Genomic DNA, 16,711 nt, shown 5'->3' with positions numbered 1-16,711 from the left:
TGGGAATTGAACTCAGGACCTCTGGAAGAACAGTCAGGGCTCTTAACCTCTGAGCCATCTCTCCAGCCCTCTCCCTGCTCTTTCTACCCCACAGAGGCAGGGCTTAGCCACGTTGTCTGATGTGCATAAGGCCCACAGTCTGATATCTGTCCTCCAAACAATCCAAGATGAACGTGAGGGTGTGTGGGGCGGGTGCTGTCATCTCAGCACTTGAGAGGCTTACAGCAGGAGGATTGCTGTGAGTTGGAAGCCAGCCTGGGCAATACAGTGAGCTTAAGCCACAGAAAGGGAAAAGTTGAGTATGAGTATGGGGGAAGGTGCCTACTCGGCAGAGTGTCTATGTCACCCTTGTGTTGGTGACTGTCATGGCTTTCCTCCCAGGGATGCAGACAGAGCTGCGTGTCTGTCACTGTGGTGTTTGGAATTGTCATGGCTCTCCTTCCAGAGATGCAGAGAGAGCAGGGTGTCTGTGTCAGTGTTGTGTTGGTTGTTGTCATAGGTGTCCTCTGATGTGGAGGAGTGTGTCTATGTGGAGGACCAGATGAAATCCTACTTCCTGTGATCAGGGAAGCTGCTTCACAAGCAAACACGACCAGAGTTCGAGGGATGGCAGAATAGATGGGACACTCTGCTGAGAAGCTGGGGTGGTGGAGGTCACACATACCAGAGACAAACAGGAACCATGGGAGAGGAGAGAAGCAACAGAGGGAGAAGGCAGAGGGAGAACCAAAGGAAGGAAAGACAGGCTACTTGTGGTGACCCCTCCTATTCATTAATAATTTAAAAGTATTAATTAATATTTGCATAGTCTTCTATATAGCAAAGGCTGGCTTAAGCTCACTATATAGTCCCGATAATCCCCCTGCCTCTACCTCCCAAGTGCTGAGGTTACAAGGGTGATAAAGCTTCCCTCGCGTTTATTCCAGTCCACCTAAATTTCTTCCCTGGCGCCCTATCCTTTTTCTTCTTCAGGATTTCTCTGTGTAGCCTTGGCTATCCTGGAACTCACTCTGTAGACCAGGCTGGCCTCAAACTCACAGAGACCCACCTGCCTCTGCCTCCCGAGTGCTGGGATTAAAGGCGTGCGCCACCACCACCCTACCTGGCTTCCCATTTTATTCCTCCCACTTGGTAGCTGCCTGACCTCACACCCCAGGGTCAACGACAACACAGAGTCCACAGTCTGAGAATGGTCCTCAAAGCAATCAGAGATCAAAGTGTGTGGGTTGGGTGCTGCAATTTCAGCACTTGGGAGGCTCCAGCAGAGAGACTGCTGTGAATTTCAGGCCAGCCTGGGTGGGGGTGGGGAGGCAACTGCAGATTTCTGATGGTCACCCTGGCACCTGGCAGGGACTGTGCTCCTGGGTGGATCTGAGCGCTGCCCCTCACAATGCCAAGACAAAAGCTCTTGGCATTCAAGGCCCACAGAAGGAGGTCAGCCACTCATAACTGCCTGTCTGTTGGATGAAGTCATTTAGAAAAGGGTGGCAGTTTCGAAGTTCTCAGAACTACTTCACTCTTGTTTTTACCATGGGGTCCGTTATCTCCCTCTGTCCTAAAAGGCATAAGCTGTAAGTTTCACCCGGGCTTTATCAGCTCCATCTCTGCCAAAGCCTTGTTTTCACAGCCTTAGAAACCAGCTCCTGAGTTCATTTGCCACACATTAGTTTTGACTAATTTTTTAACTACATGTAACTGTACATAAGCAGGCTGGGAAGATGGCCCAGGGGGTGACAGCACTTGCTGGGGAAGCACGAGGACCCAAGTTCAGATTCCCAGCTGTCACACCGGATAGAGCAGCAGCCAGCATAGGCTCCCAAAGGAGAATGTTTTTCAGCTTTTTAAAATAAACTAAAATAATGTCTACTTAAAATTTATTTATTATATTGTGTGTGTGTGTGTGTGTGTGTGTGTGTGTGTGTGTGTGTACACACGTGGTTAGAGGACAACTTGTAGGAGTTGGTCCTTTCTTCTACATGTGGGTCCTGGGGATTGAACTGAGGTCCTCTGGCTCGGTGACCACCACCTTACCCATTGAGCCATGCTGTGTCAATTTGAATCAAATTTAGTTTCTTTCTTTCTTTCTTTCTTTCTTTCTTTCTTTCTTTCTTTTTTTCTTCTTTTCAAGACAGGGTTTCTCTGTGTAGCCCTGGCTGTTTTGGGACTCGCTCTGTAGACCAGGCTGGCTTCGAACTCACTGAGATCCCACTGATAAGAGGAGAAAATGAGTTGAGCACTGCCATTCACCTCTCTCTGCTTCCTGTGGACACAGTGTGACCAGCTGCCTTAGTGCCTGCCACCATGCAGGACTGTGAGCTCTCAAACTGTGAGCCAAAATAAATCCTTCCTGGTACTCATTTATCAAGACAAGGTCTCATCATACAGCCCTGGCTGGCCTGGGACTCACTACAGAGGCCACGTTGGCCTCTAACCAGAGAGATCAGCTGTTCTGCCTCCTGAGTGCACACCCTTCTTTTCTTGAATTTGCTTTTATCAGATGCCTCCTTTTAGGCCTTGACTTCCCCTATGAACTACAGAGCCTGGTCTCACCCACTGCACGAACACTGGCAAACACAGCAGCCACCCCTGGAGGCACACACAATCTAGCTTTCAACTTCCCCACTGTGTTCCGGCCTCTCCACCTCCCCAGCACCCCTTCCTCCATCACCTGAACACACACACTTGCTTATCGGGAGCAACAGCACGCCCTCAGACCCGAGCACTGTCTCCAGACATGCAGTCTCCTGAGCTCACAGTCCCTTGTACTTCCTCAGAGGGTAGGGTCATAACCTCTTCATCTTGGCCTTTCTAGTCTAAGCCACTTACCAGTCCTTTAACCTCCTACGTCTTCTAGTTATCACCAATGTCAGACATGACGTTTGTTTAATGAGTGGTCTGTCAATCATTTGGGGGCTATGGCACAGACTCGTTATAAAAAGACCTTGTTCATGTTGTTTGGGGGATAATCTGGCATTCATCTAAGAAAAATGCATACACACACACACACACACACACACACTATTGTATATATTACATTTATATTCAGTATCTATTCAGCCAACTCAGTCATATTTGCTGATAATTCTGCCCGAGACAAGATATGGTGAAGAGGGGCTGGAGAGATGGCTCAGCAGTTAAGAGCATTTGTTGTGCTTGCAAGGGACCTGAGTTCAGTTCCCAGCACCCACATGGTAGCCCACAACCTCCAGTAACTTCAGTTCCAGGGGACCCAATGCTCTCATCTTCTGACCTCCATGGGAACCAGGCACACTTGTGGTGCACATATATGAAAGCAAAACACTCATACAAATAAAATACACATTTAAAGATCTAAAGGTACAAACAAATGAAAAGGTACAGTGAAGAGGCGACATAGAGCCCCACGGAACAGGTCTTCCACTCTCAAATAAGAGTTAATTATTTTATTTTATTTTATTTTTTTGAGACAGGGTTTCTCTGTGGCTTTGGAGGCTGTCCTGGAACTAGCTCTTGTAGACCAGGCTGGTCTCGAACTCACAGAGATCCTCCTGCCTCTGCCTCCCGAGTGCTGGGATTAAAGGTGTGTGCCACTAATGCCCAGCCGAGAGTTATTTTTTTTTTTTTTAAAGATTTATTTACTTGTTGGGGTAGTGGTGGCATCCATGCCATAGTCATGTGTGAATGTCAGAGGGAGACTTGTAGACGTGGATTCTATCCCTCCAGGACAGCTCAGTAAAAGGACTCTTGCTTAGCATACTTGGCTAGCCTAGACTAAGTGTAAAACTCTGTCACCAAAGACCAAGAAGAAAGAAATATGCTGAAGTTATTCTTGGTAAACCCAAAGGTTTATGTTAATGAGGTGACTTCAGGGGGCTTGGGGACAAGCATTAGTAACAGAGGAATCAGTGGCTCGGGGGTGTCCCATGGCAGCCCCAGCTTCTATGGTCCATGAAAAAGCCTATCTCTGACCATCTTGACCCGGAACACACCCCTGCCCTCTGCTACTAACTCTCAGATGATAGCAATGCTGAGTTCTTGGAAGCGCCTGACCTACTTCTCAGTCGATCACATAGGTCTGTATACGTGTGTGTGTGTGTGTGTGTGTGTGTGTGTGTGTGTGTGTGTGTGTGTCTTAACTTGCCTTGAGAAGGTCAATCTTCTCAGGAGAATTTAGAGTGCAGCTTCCTTTTTTAAAGAACTATTTTTATTTCATATGTGCATTGGTGTTTTGTCTGCATGTCTGTCTGTGTGAGGGTGTTGGATTCCCTAGAACTGGAGTTACAGACAGTTGTGAGCTGCTTTGTGGGTGCTGGGAATTGAACCCAGGGTCCTATGGAAGAGCAGACAGTGCTCTTAACCTCTGAGTCATCCTTCTCTCCAGACCCTACAGTGAAACTTTCAATATCGTCTTTTGTGTTTGTTTGAGATAGGGTCTTAACCTCTGAGCCATCTTTCCAGTCCCCTCAATACTGTTGATGATCTTCAGAAGTTCCTTTAAAAGTGAGAATAGGTATAGCATGGTGGTGCACACCTTTAATTTAATGCCATCACTCATGAGGCAGAGGCAGATGGATCTCTGAGTTCCAGGCCATCCTGTTCTATGTTGCCACTTCCAGGACAGCCAGGGCAGAATAGTGAGGCCCTGTCGTAAAAAAAAAAAAAAAGAAAGAAATCAAGAATGACAAATGAAGGGCCGATAAATCACATTAAAAGGAAGTCTAGGTACTTGGAGGGCTCAAATTGGGAAACAGAGAGTCTAAGGAGTCAGGTATTATGCAGGCCTGTCCCTGTCACCTGGCAGAATGTACTCAGGCAGTACTCTGGTCAGCCCAGGGTTCCATGAATACAGTCTGCACGAAGGTGCAAAGGACCCTTTAAAAGACAGACCCCGCCCACTTATGTTCTCTCTCTTTTCCTTTCCCGCTGTTTCTCTGGAGGGCAGACAGGACCTTTCCTGCCCCCCCCTTCTGCCCTGTCTCTGTGGTCTCTGTCTCTACCTTATTTTCTTACTCCCCCTTAGTAAAACTTTCAATATGAGTCACGTCTACAGGTCTCTGTTTCCCCATCCACCCGCCGTCCCCAGACGGTGATCCTCGTGGTACCAGCACAAGACGGGGACCGCCACCTGCAGTCCCAACCCACTCCCACTATTCCTAACAGAAAGGCCAATTCCCAAGGCTGAAAGGTTCTCACTCATGACTCACGGCTCACTGTGCTGGGAAGGTGAGAGAAAGCTTGATTTTATAAGGTAGAGATAAGATGTAAACAGATCCCCTGAAATACACAAGGGAAATTAACTTTGCTTCCTCCTCAGACCCTCGGCTACCTGCAGATGAATTATACTTGCCCAGCCAGGTCTTAGTGTAGCAAAGTGAAACAGCTTTTCGGCTTCTTGAGTATTTCAGGAAGTATTCTGTGATAACTTCTGTTACCATAACAAACACCCCAAACAGTTCAACTCAGAGAGAGAAAAGGTTTGGGAGGTTCCAGTACACGATTAATTGAAGGGCAGGCTACTTTTGTGTACTCTGCAAAAGTACACCACGGTATCGATTGGAAGGCTGAGGGGTTGAAGGGAGGGCTCAGACTTAAGAGCACTTGCTGTACAATCATCAGAAGCTGAGTGCTAGTCCCAGTGATTCCCACGTAACAAGCTGGGCACCCTGTGTACACCTGTAATGCCAGGTCTGAGCGGGGCGGAGATAGGAAAACGGCTAGGGTGTGCTGGCTTCCAGCCTAGCTAAGAAAACAAGAAAATGTAAGCCCAGGTTAGGGAGAGACACTGCCTCAAAGGAATAGGTGGCGAGTGACGGAAGATGCATGATGCTTTCCTCTACCTCCTGCGTGTACTTACTCTTTCTACTCTGTCTGTCTGTCTGTCTGTCTCTCTCTCTCTCTCACACACACACACACTCAAAATACAATAAAGTCTGTGTACTAAAAATTACAGCAAACCCACTTTGCCTGGAACTAGCATGCTCGCTGGGAGAACCTGATTATCTAGATTCCAGGTTCACAGGGTTTGTGAGTAGAAACCATGAGTTAGATGTAAAGAATGACCTTGTAGGGTTAGCACAACTGCAAGTCAGGCAAAAGGAACAAGTTTCAAAAGCGCATCCCATTTCAGAATGATGGATGGATGGACAGACGGAGAGGGTCTAGAGGTATACTGGCACATACAAATGGCCTCAGCTCTGTGCAACTTCGACCGCCTGGAGCTAGTCTACTGCTTTCTTTGACCCCGTCAGGCACCCTATGAATGGTTTATAGGATGACACACACGAATGGTGCTCTCAGTTGTTACAGCGCACAGCCAGCTGAGACCCAGTTGTGCCCAGATGAGACCAGTAGCAGAACCACAATCTGCCTGAGGTCAACATTGTGAGTGACATCAGTGGCTTTTCACCTTGCTCTTTGAAACAGGGTTGCTTCACTGCTATCCAGGGCTAGCCAGTTAGGACAGGCTAACTGGCTAGCAAACTCCAGAAACCTCCCTCTCTCTACTTCCCCAGGGCTAAGATTACAAGCAAGCACCATCACTGAGCGCAGTTTTTGACACACATGCTGGGGCTTGACTACGTCATCACGCTTCCACAGCAGGCACTTTTACCGACGAGCTAGCTCTCTAACTTTGTTAATTCTTTTTTTTTGTTGTTGTTGTTTGTTTTTTTTGAGACAGGGTTTCTCTGTGGCTTTAGAGGCTGTCCTGGAACTAGCTCTTGTAGACCAGGCTGGTCTCAAACTCACAGAGATCACCTGCCTCAGCCTCCCGAGTGCCAGGATTAAAGGCGTGTGCCACCAATGCCCAGCTCCTTATTAATTCATTTAAAAATATTTATTTGGCTAGGTGTGGTGGCACATGCAGGAAGACCTTGACGAGTTCCTAGCCAGCCAAGGCTACATAATAAGACCCAGTCTCACAAAACCAAATAAATAAATACAAAAGAAAAGAAAAAAAAAAGACCATGTACATGCAGGAACCCAGGGAGGCCAGAAAAAGGTGTCAAATTTCCTGGAACTGGAGTTATAGACAGTTGTGAGCCACCAGGTGGGTGCTGGGAACCGAACTTAGGTCCTCTGCAAGAACAGTAAGTCCTCTTAACTTCTCACCCATCTCTCCAGCCCCACAGTCTTTTATGATATTTGTTTTTATTTTATTTGAGTCAGGATTTCAGGTATTCTGGGCTGGCCTTGAATCTGATATGTACCTGGAGGATGACCTTGAACTTCTGATACATCTTCCTCTACTTTGCTGTGGAACAATCTTTGTACACTGTAAATACGTATTATTCTCATTGGTTAGTAAAGAACTGACTGGCCTATAGCTGGACAGGATGAGATTGGAAGAAGAGCTGGACTAGGAGGATGCTGGGAAGAAGACATGCAGTCTGAGGAGTTGCCAGTTAGACGCAGAGGAAGCAGGACATGTACAAAATGAGGTAGCAAACCATGAGCCATGTGGCAGCAAGTAAAAGAATAGAAATGGGTTAATTTAAAATGTAAGAGCTAGTTAGTAACAAGCCTGAGCTATTGGCTGAACATTTATAATTAAGTCTCTGTGTGGTTATTTGGGAACTGGCTGTCGGGACAGAAAAGTCTGCCTATACTACTTGGTTTTTTTGTTTTGTTTTTGTTTTTTGAGACAGGGTTTCTTTGTGTGTCTCTGGCTGTCCCAGAACTCACTCTGTAGACCAGGCTGACCTTGAACTCACAGAGATCTGCCTGCCTCTGCCTCCCATGTGCTGGGATTAAAGGTTTGTGTTACCAAAGGCTTCCTCTACCTCTTAAGTGCCGGGATTTTAAGTATTTACCACTATGCTCGGTTTATGTGGTATACCTCGGCCATCCCCCCTAAACATCTTGAATGTAAGATCACTTTCTTTTAAGAAGAAAAGTTTGAGGCTGGTGTGACAGATAGTTCAGTGGGTAAAGGCACCTGCCACAAAGGCACCTGATGACTTGGGTTTGATCCCGGAGACGCACATGGTAGGAAGACAGAAATGACTTCTACAGGTTGTTCTTGTGTGTGCTGTGATACTCATCCTCAAAACAAATGAATTAAAAATGTAGGGTTGGGCCAGGTGATGATGGCACATACCTTTAATCCCAGTACTCAGGTGGCAGAGACTGGTAGATCTCTCTGAGTTTGAGGCCAGCCTGGTCTACAGAGCAAGTTCCAGAATAGCCAGGGCTACACAGAGAAACCATTTCTCCAAAAACAAAAACAGACGGGAGGGAGAAGGGAACTGGGATTGTCATGTAAATCAATCTTGTTTCTAATTCAAATAAAAAAAATGATAAAAAATAAAAAAAAAAACAAAAACAAAACCCTCAAAACCCAAACAAACAAGTAGGCTTGGCAGAGTATCTTCCTAACACGCAGGGAGCCCCGAGTTCAATCCCCCTACCCCGTTACCTTTAAACAGTATTTCATTGACATGCTTAGTTCTTCAAAGCATAGCTTTAGTGGCCAAAGCAGGCCATCATGTTCTCTTATACACCTACCATAAAAGGGTAGACATGGGAGAAGACTAAATAAAGTTTTTATTTTTCTTTTCTTTTTTTTACAGTGTAGGGAACTGAACCTATGACCTTATACATACTAGACAAGTGCTCTACCACTGAGCTATTTTTAGCCACGTCTTTTTTTTTTTTTTTTAGACCGAGTCTCACTATATAGCCCTGGCTGTCCTGGAGCTCATTATGCACATCAGGCTGGCCTGGGACTCACAGAGATCCCTCTGCCTTGGCCTTCCGAGGGCTGGAATCAAAGGAACATTACCATACCTGGTCCATGACATAATATATATATTGTGGTTTTTTTGTTTGTTTGTTTGTTTGTTTGTTTGTTGGAGACAAGGTCTCTCTAAATAGCCCTGGGTGTCCTAGAACTCACTCTGTAGACCAGGCTGCCTCTGAATTCCCAGAGATCTGCCTGCCTCTGCCTCCCAGGCGCAGGGATCATACCACGCATGGGTTGCCGTCATATTTTAAGGTTCCTCTGAGGAGATGACAGAATAAATGCCATTACCTCAGCACAACAGGGCACGGCATGCATGACTCACATGTTCTGACCCATCACTAAAGTCCTCGAGATCACGTTTCTCTGAGGGAGTCTGCAGCCAGCCGGGGCGTGGTGAAGACAGGGTGCTGGCCTGTGTGGACGGATCAAGCACGCCTGACCCCTTTACCACTGAAAACCGCTGAGCATGCTCGCTTAACCAGAAAGCCACTTCCGACCCAAAACAAGCCAAAGTGATCAGACCTGATGCTTTTATCTCACAAATCACATCTACCAGTGATTTCATTCACTAAACAGAGTGTTAGTTCCTTTCTAACAAAGGGAGAAGGAGCCAAGCGACCCTCAGAGGGCCACTGAAAACTGCTCAGGCCCAGTGTCATGTGGCCAAACCCTTCCTCTACCCTCACACCATTTGTGGAAGTGGTCTTCAGCTCAGGCAGCGTGTGGGGGGAGGCTGTTTAATGGTGGTGTTCATGAGGGTGTGCAAGGAGGCATTTGCTTGCTTGTGCGTGCGTGTGTGTGCGCGTGTGTGTGTGTGGGGGGGCAGGAGTTGACTTTGAGTACCTTCCTGCACCATTATATGATTATATTTAATTTCATGTATATATTTTGCCAGAATCCACAGCTACGTGCCATATTTGTGCCTAACGCCCATGGAGGCCAGAAGACGGCATCAGATTTCCTGGAACTACAGTTGCAGATGGTTGTGGGCTGCCATGTGGGTGCTGGGAATAGAACCTGGGTCTAATTGTTCTTCACTGCTGAGCCATCTCTCTAGCCCCCTCACCGTTACTCTCAAGCCTGTTGTTTTGGAGGCAGAGTCTGTGCACTGAACTTGAAGCTGAGACACTGACAGGTCAGCAACCACCCAGGAGCCACCTCTCTGTCCGTGCACCTCCTAAGCGCTGGAGTGAGCTACCATGCCTGGCTAGCTCAAGGTTTCCAGCTCTCCCATGCTGTAATGTGTATCGCATTTCATTTTTTTAGTTACCAGTTGATTCTATGGCATGGATGATTAAAGTGTCAACATGCAAGCATCAGGTGGACTTTTGGCTTGTCACCTTCTGTTGACAATCATGGATGACACCACTGGAGACATCTGTGCACACACTTGGGTATTTTAAGTACAACCTTTTTAGGTATAAAAAACAAAGTAAGGGTGAGATTAGCCGTTTGTGCTCTGTGCAAGGATGCTGTCCTTTTAGTTTTTTAAGGGGTAATGTCCTTAAAGATGTAACATGACAGCCACCAAAATACTACACGCATTGTCCTGGTTAGATTTTGTTTTTATAAACCTCACACAAGCCAGGGTCATCTGGCAAGGGGGGATCTCAATGTATAAAATGCTTCCTTTAGACTGGCCCATAAAGCCTGCTCATCATTCTCTGGATTAATGATTGACGGGGAAGGGCGCAGCCCATTGTAGGTGTAGAGTCATGTCTGGGCTGGTGGTCCTGGGTTCTGTAAGAAAGCAGACTGAGCAAGCCATGGGGAGGAAGCCAGTAAGCAGCACCCTCCATGGCCTCTGCATCAGCTCCTGCTCCAGGTTCCTGCCCCATTGAGTTCCTGTCCTGACTTCCCCCAGGGAGACTGATACCTGGAAGTGTCAGCTGAAGTAACCCTTTCCTCTTCATGCTGCCTTCCCCCAGGGAGACTGATACCTGGAAGTGTCAGCTGAAGTAAACCCTTTCCTCGTCATGCTGCCTTGGAGATTTGTCACAGCAATAAAAACCGAAGACACCATTGTAAGGTAACCTAAATGTGACTCTCCTCAGAAGACTATACTTGTCCTGTAAGGTCCGAGGTACTCTCTCTTGGACTGCCTTTCTCTCCTCACCACTCTCCTCTAGCTGCCCACTTTTTCATGTGGGCATACAGATTGCTTGAGGCTGGAGATGTATCTTTGTCCATAAAGTGTTTGTCCTCTAATTATAAGGTCCTGAGTTCAGTTCCTAGAACCCATATAAAGAGCCCGATGTGTTGGTATATGCTTATAATACCAGCACTGGGGAGGTGGAGACTAGTGGATCTGGGGGTGGTGGCCACTGGCCATCTAGCCTAGCTGAATCTGAACCAGGTCTCAGTGAGAGACCCTGCCACAAAAAAACAAGGTAGAGCAGACAAGCTGGCTTAGCAAGGAAAGGGGCTTGCTGTGAAAGCCCGAAGTACCTGTGATTCCTGCATCCATCCCCCCCCCCCTCTCACACACACACACACTCACACACACACAATCACACACACATTGACAGTAATAATAAACAAAGTGAAATAAAAACAAACTAGCAAAACAAAACAAAAGCTAGGTTGATGACTTCTTATGTGTGTTCATACATGCAGGCTGGAGGTCAGCCTAAGGTCCCTAGCCCAGGCTGGCCTTGAACTTGCTACACGGCTGAAGACAACCTTCAATTTATGGTCCTCCTCTCCACCTGAGTGCTGGGACTGCACCACTTTCCTAGTTTTATGAGGTGCTGAGGGCTGAGCCCTTGTACAGGAAACAAGTCTCTATCAGGCAGGCTGCCCCCCCCCCCCTTTTGTCTTTTTAGCTGTCACACTGCTTTGGGCGGCCAAGGCTAGTAGGCAGGGCTGCCAAAGACAGAGATTTTGTGCTCAAACTCAAGTAACAAGAGAACACTCTGCTGCTAGACAGTTGGAAGAGGCTCTGCAAAGCGTTAAGCACAAAATCTGGCTCGGTAGCCCGCACAGGCAAAGAAAACCACCGTGCCAAAGCGTCCTTCACCCTTTCATTTCTCACTTTAGGTTCTACTTGGAGGGGGAGAAAGCGAAGGCGGCTTGGGAGGCAGAGTCCAGGCTAGCTGCAGCAGAAGAGCCAGGGCTGCACATGTTCTTAGGTCCTAGAACCCCCAGGTGCTGCTTCTTTGCTGCAGGGAGGAAAACGCTGATGAGCCACAGGCAGAGAAAGTGTGAGAAACCGGGGCTTGGCTTCCGGGAAGAAGGCAGGCAGAAGTGAGCCTTCCTTCCAGAGCCCACTGGGCAGGAAGTGAGGGTGGAGGGAGTCACAGGAAGTCCAGGGAACAGGAGTCCCACCTGAAGGCAGTCAGAAAGGAGGGGTCCCCAGGGACAGGTAGAGAGGGGCCAAGCTTACTAGGCAGGTAGAGCTTCGACTGAGGAGACCATGGTGGTGACCAACGCACAGCAGAGGCGTCCTGTGCTTGGTACATGATGAATCCGCCAAGAGGACCATGGTAGGATCACTTCCAGGGGGGAGGGAAGGTGCAGGCAACAGTTGAATGGACCGATGGCTCTTGGGTTTTGTTTATTTGGTTTGACAATTTCTCCTGCAGCCCAGACTGGCCTTGAGCTTGCTACTTTAAGTAAATTGCTATGGTCCATTTTTAGTATGGGGTGCACTTAGAGTCCATCAGAGTGACAAGCAGGAGGCCCTGGGCCCCTCTCTCCCATAGCTGGCAGTAAGCCTGGCTATCTCAGAACTCTGAGGTCTGGAAAGATCCGAGAAGGGGCATCCTGAGCCCCAGAGTATTCATTAGATAAGGCTGAGTGCTAAAGCAACAGATGGGGAGTTAGGGAGGGTGACATCTCGGCCCAAGGGGAGAGAGAACAGGAATTTCTCACGATTCAGCATCTTCACAAACCACTGCCGTGAGCCAATCGGCACTGGTCATTTTGCTTTTTCTCTATGCCCTCGGCTTTTTCTGCACAACTGTTATTAAACACTGCTTCGCTCTCACTGGTCTCCCAAGTTGGTTATTATCTGATCTCCAACACTATGTTGACCCAGAAGAAAGCTTTGAATTTCTGGTTCTCCTGCCTCCAACCTCTCAAGGATTGCTTTTACTAGTGTGTCACCACAGCTGGCTTTTTATTATATGTTTTAATCTGCATCTTTTCAATTATTAATCAATTTGTCACTAAGAATCTCTGCCCACCCCTCCCCCTCAGCACTACGGATTTTTTTTTGTTTTTGTTTTTGTTTTTCGAGACAGGGTTTCTCGGTAGCTTTGGAGCCTATCCTGGCACTCGCTCTGGAGACCAGGTTGGCCTTGAACTCACAGAGATCCACCTGCCTCTGCCTCCCAAGTGCTGGGACTAAAGGTCCCAGCTGGCTGAAAAGTAAACATTTTAAAGGCAGGTATAATGGTGTGCACCTGAGGTAGAGACAGGAACATCAGAAGTTCAAGGTCCTTCTTGGCTACATAGCAAATTCAAGGCTAGCCTTGGCTACATGAGAACCTATGTAAACAAAAAACGGTTCCCTTTATAAGCAACATCTAAAGAGGCCCTGGGGCTGACTCCATGGCTGAGGGTGCTTGCTAACAAGTCTAATGACCTGAGTTCAATCCCCAGGGCCCACACCGTGGAAGGAGAAAGCTGACTCCCATGGGTTGTGTCCTGACCTCCACATGTGTGCCCTGGCAGGAGCATATGAACACAGTGCAACTGCACACCATAAGTAAATGAAAACAAACAAACATATAAACAAACAAACAAACAGGCTCTAGTTCCTCCTGGAGGAAGCAAGTGTGCTGCCATTCACTGACAGTCCTAGTCTTGAGCGTGACCTGGCAGAAAAGCCTCCCAACGTCACGCAGCACCCTGCCAATAGTCTTCAGATTTCTTCTCGGACACTAAGAACCAAGTGCTTGAGGCTTGGTTCTTTTTAGAGTCCCAAGTCCCTTCCATGAAGACACATACCTTGGTCCATCCAGGAAACTGAATGAAGGTATCCTGCGGCAGATCTGGGATGCCCGAGGGAATGGAGAAGTTGCCCACATAAAACGTGGGGAGCGTAAAGTTCGAAGAGCCAAAGGTCAAGCGTCCATCGTGGTGGCCCTCATCACGGGCCTCCCAGGCCCCAAGATGGGTGCGTACTGCAGCCTCAGTGTCCAGTGGAAAGATTGTCCAATTGGTGAGAATACTGAAGTTAAGAGTCATGTTAGAAATCAAACCCTGTAAAGGAAAAACACAGAACCATGAGCTAGCAGGGAAGGAAGGGACTCGTGAGTGTCACTGAATTCCTGGGAAATGAGGCTCAGCTGTGTGTACAGCCAGGAGACCCAGGTTAGGCTGGAGGCTCAGTCACAACCTACTGTCCTGGCAGGAATGAAGATAACCTTTTTTAAAAAGTTTTTCTAGATAGGGCTTCTCTGTGTAGCCCTGTCTGTCTTGGAACATGCTCGGTATGTAGACCAGGCTGGCCTCCAACTCAGAGATCCACTTGCCTCTGCCTCAGGAGTTCTGGGATTAAAGGTGTACGCCACCACCATCCAACTCTAAAAAGGTCTATTTCTATTTGTGGAGTGTGTTTGGATTGTGGGTATCAGAGGAGGCCAAAAGAGGGCATTTTCCGGCATCGAACTCCCTGGAGCTGGAGTTATAAGCAGTTGTGAGCTACCAAATGTGGGTCCTTGGTTCCAAACTTGGGTCCTCCTTCATAAGTGCTCTTAACCCCTGAGCCAACCCTCCCTAAAGAGACACTATGCTTCTCCCTATGGCTGTCAGACAATTGAGACAATGGAACGGCCGGGTGTTGGTGGCACACGCCTTTAATCCCAGCACTCGGAAGGCAGAGGCAGGTGGATGTCTGTGAGTTTGAGGCCAGCCTGGACTCCAGAGCGAGTGCCAGGATAGGCTTCAAAGCTACAGAGAAACCCTGTCTCGAAAAACCAAACCAAACCAAAGCAAAACAAACAAACAAATAAACAAACAAAAGGAGACAATGGAACTCCAGGAATTGGAATTTTCCCGGAAATCTTCTATTGAGAGAAAGAAAGGCTGCTGCCTGGTATCAGCTAGAACTGGTATCAGCAGATACCAGGATGAGAGGTTACCAGGATGAGTGATGACTCTGACAGAGTCAGAGAGCCCTGCTAGAGATGGGTCAGTGATGGGCAGGGCCCCATGGCTAGCTGGATGGCTTACAGTATCCCTAGCCTCCTAGCCTTCTATATAAACCTAAATCCTGCATAGGATTCTGAGGATTGGCTGGGGTCTGGAGTGGAGTGGAAGTGGGGATGTAGCTTCTTTGTTCCTCTTCCCAAACAGCCACACTGAATAACTCTTTCTGCTTTCCAGTGTTCCATGTCTGGTTTCGGCTCACTGCTTTTCAGGCAGCTGAGGCTCGGCGCCTACCCTAACAACTTATTGGAAAGCGGTGCATCCCTACACTCTGGCTTCACCACAAATCACCATGAAGTCACCCTAACTTCTGCCTCTACGGGAAGTGGGTGCCTCTGAGGGAGCCCTTGAGCCGGGACTCCCCTGCCTTCAGAATCTGCTAGAATGGAAGAAAAATGGAGACCAAGGGAAAGGGTCAGGAGGGAAATCTAGTGACATTCACCCCAGTGCAGATGGCAGGGGTCAGCCTCTGCCCCTCGAACCAATCAGGGATCCAGCCTTGATCCTGAGCGGTTGAGCCCAGCTGTGGGGGCAGTAGGTGTGAATTCCGTGGGACTGAGAAAAGGATGTAAAGGGACAATGACAGCGATGACAATGAACAGCAGAATTCATTAGAAGTTGTCCCATTTGTCCCACAGGGGCCAGGGACTGAGGTATCCCTGGCTACAGCCACCACATGGACACTCACAATCACAACGATGTATCTAACTTTTCCCATTGCTACTGAAACAAGGGGCCATGTGTTCAAGGATCTTGGAACCCACTTTGTAGCTGAGTCTAGCCTTGAGCTCCTAAATCCTCCTGCCTCGGTGTCTCAAGCATTGACACCTGACAACTCATCTAATTTCTCACTTGTGGCTTTTTTGTGTGTTGAGACAGGCTCTTGCTCTGTAGCCCAGGCTGGCCTCCTCACAAGTGCTGGGGTCACAGGGGTGTGTGTGTGTGTGCGCGCGCAGGTGCCATCCTCCAGTTTTTACATGAGGAGCTTCTCCACTCTAGCGGAACCCTAGATCTTTGAAGGATACCATCTGATATCCAGTCTTGACTGTCTGTTTAGTGATTCAGTCAGTACCATGCTTGGGGCTGTGTGCCGGGACCCACAGACCACACAGCAGGATCCTAATCATTCTATGAGTCAACGTGGCCCACGGCAGTCAGTCAGGAAGGTCAGTGATTACAACCTGCACAAGGGGGTGGTAAAGAGATAGTACATGGAGGCAAATCAGAGCAGTGTGTCACGATGGCTCTACTGCTGTCTGCATGGAGCTCATGAAGGGGAGCTGAGGAGATGGCTCAGTGGGTGCTTGCTGTGCGGGTGAGCATTGGTTGGATTGGTTGGAGCTCGGGTCCCAGCACCCACATATTGGATCCCCAGCATCCACATAAATGCTGGGTGGGAATGACAGTCAGCCTGCAATCCCAGCACACAGGAGGAGGAGACAGGGAATTCCCCAGGGTAAGCTGCTAGCTAGAGTAGGCAATTATGTGTGTGAGCTCTGGGCTCACTCGTGAGGCCCTGCCTCAGAACAAGGTGGAGGTTGACTGAGGAAGAAGTCCAGTGTCAATCTCGGCTGCTTATACTCACGGCACACATGTACGTGTGCTCGCACACACATACATGACCATACAAATAAATACATATATACTTGCATTAAACACACACGTAGCTGTTAAAAAAATAAAAACAGGGTCAGGAAGGAGCCTATATCCCTGTCCTGTCTGAGGTTTGGCAGTGCCTTGAGTTTTCTCTGCAGGCAAGAGCAGCCTGTGCTCCATTTTTGCACACCTGGAAGCATCTTGGGGACACTACAAAACCATAACAAATGTTTCTTG

The 16,711-nt window shown here is 48.1% G+C and overlaps 1 protein-coding gene across 1 annotated transcript in view; it reads right to left on the bottom strand.

The window, feature by feature from the left end:
• The window catches only part of Glb1 (galactosidase beta 1), a 73,806-nt gene that overhangs the window by 1,034 nt on the left and 56,061 nt on the right, over positions 1-16,711 (bottom strand). The window contains exon 15 of the mRNA XM_027415296.1: positions 13,676-13,930. Coding sequence (XP_027271097.1) covers positions 13,676-13,930 — 255 coding nt within the window. The remainder of the gene's footprint in view (positions 1-13,675; positions 13,931-16,711) is intronic.

Source organism: Cricetulus griseus, chromosome 4 (genome assembly GCF_003668045.3).
Source record: "Cricetulus griseus strain 17A/GY chromosome 4, alternate assembly CriGri-PICRH-1.0, whole genome shotgun sequence".
NCBI classification, from domain to species: domain Eukaryota; kingdom Metazoa; phylum Chordata; class Mammalia; order Rodentia; family Cricetidae; genus Cricetulus; species Cricetulus griseus.
This window is presented reverse-complemented; position numbering and strand designations above follow the sequence as displayed.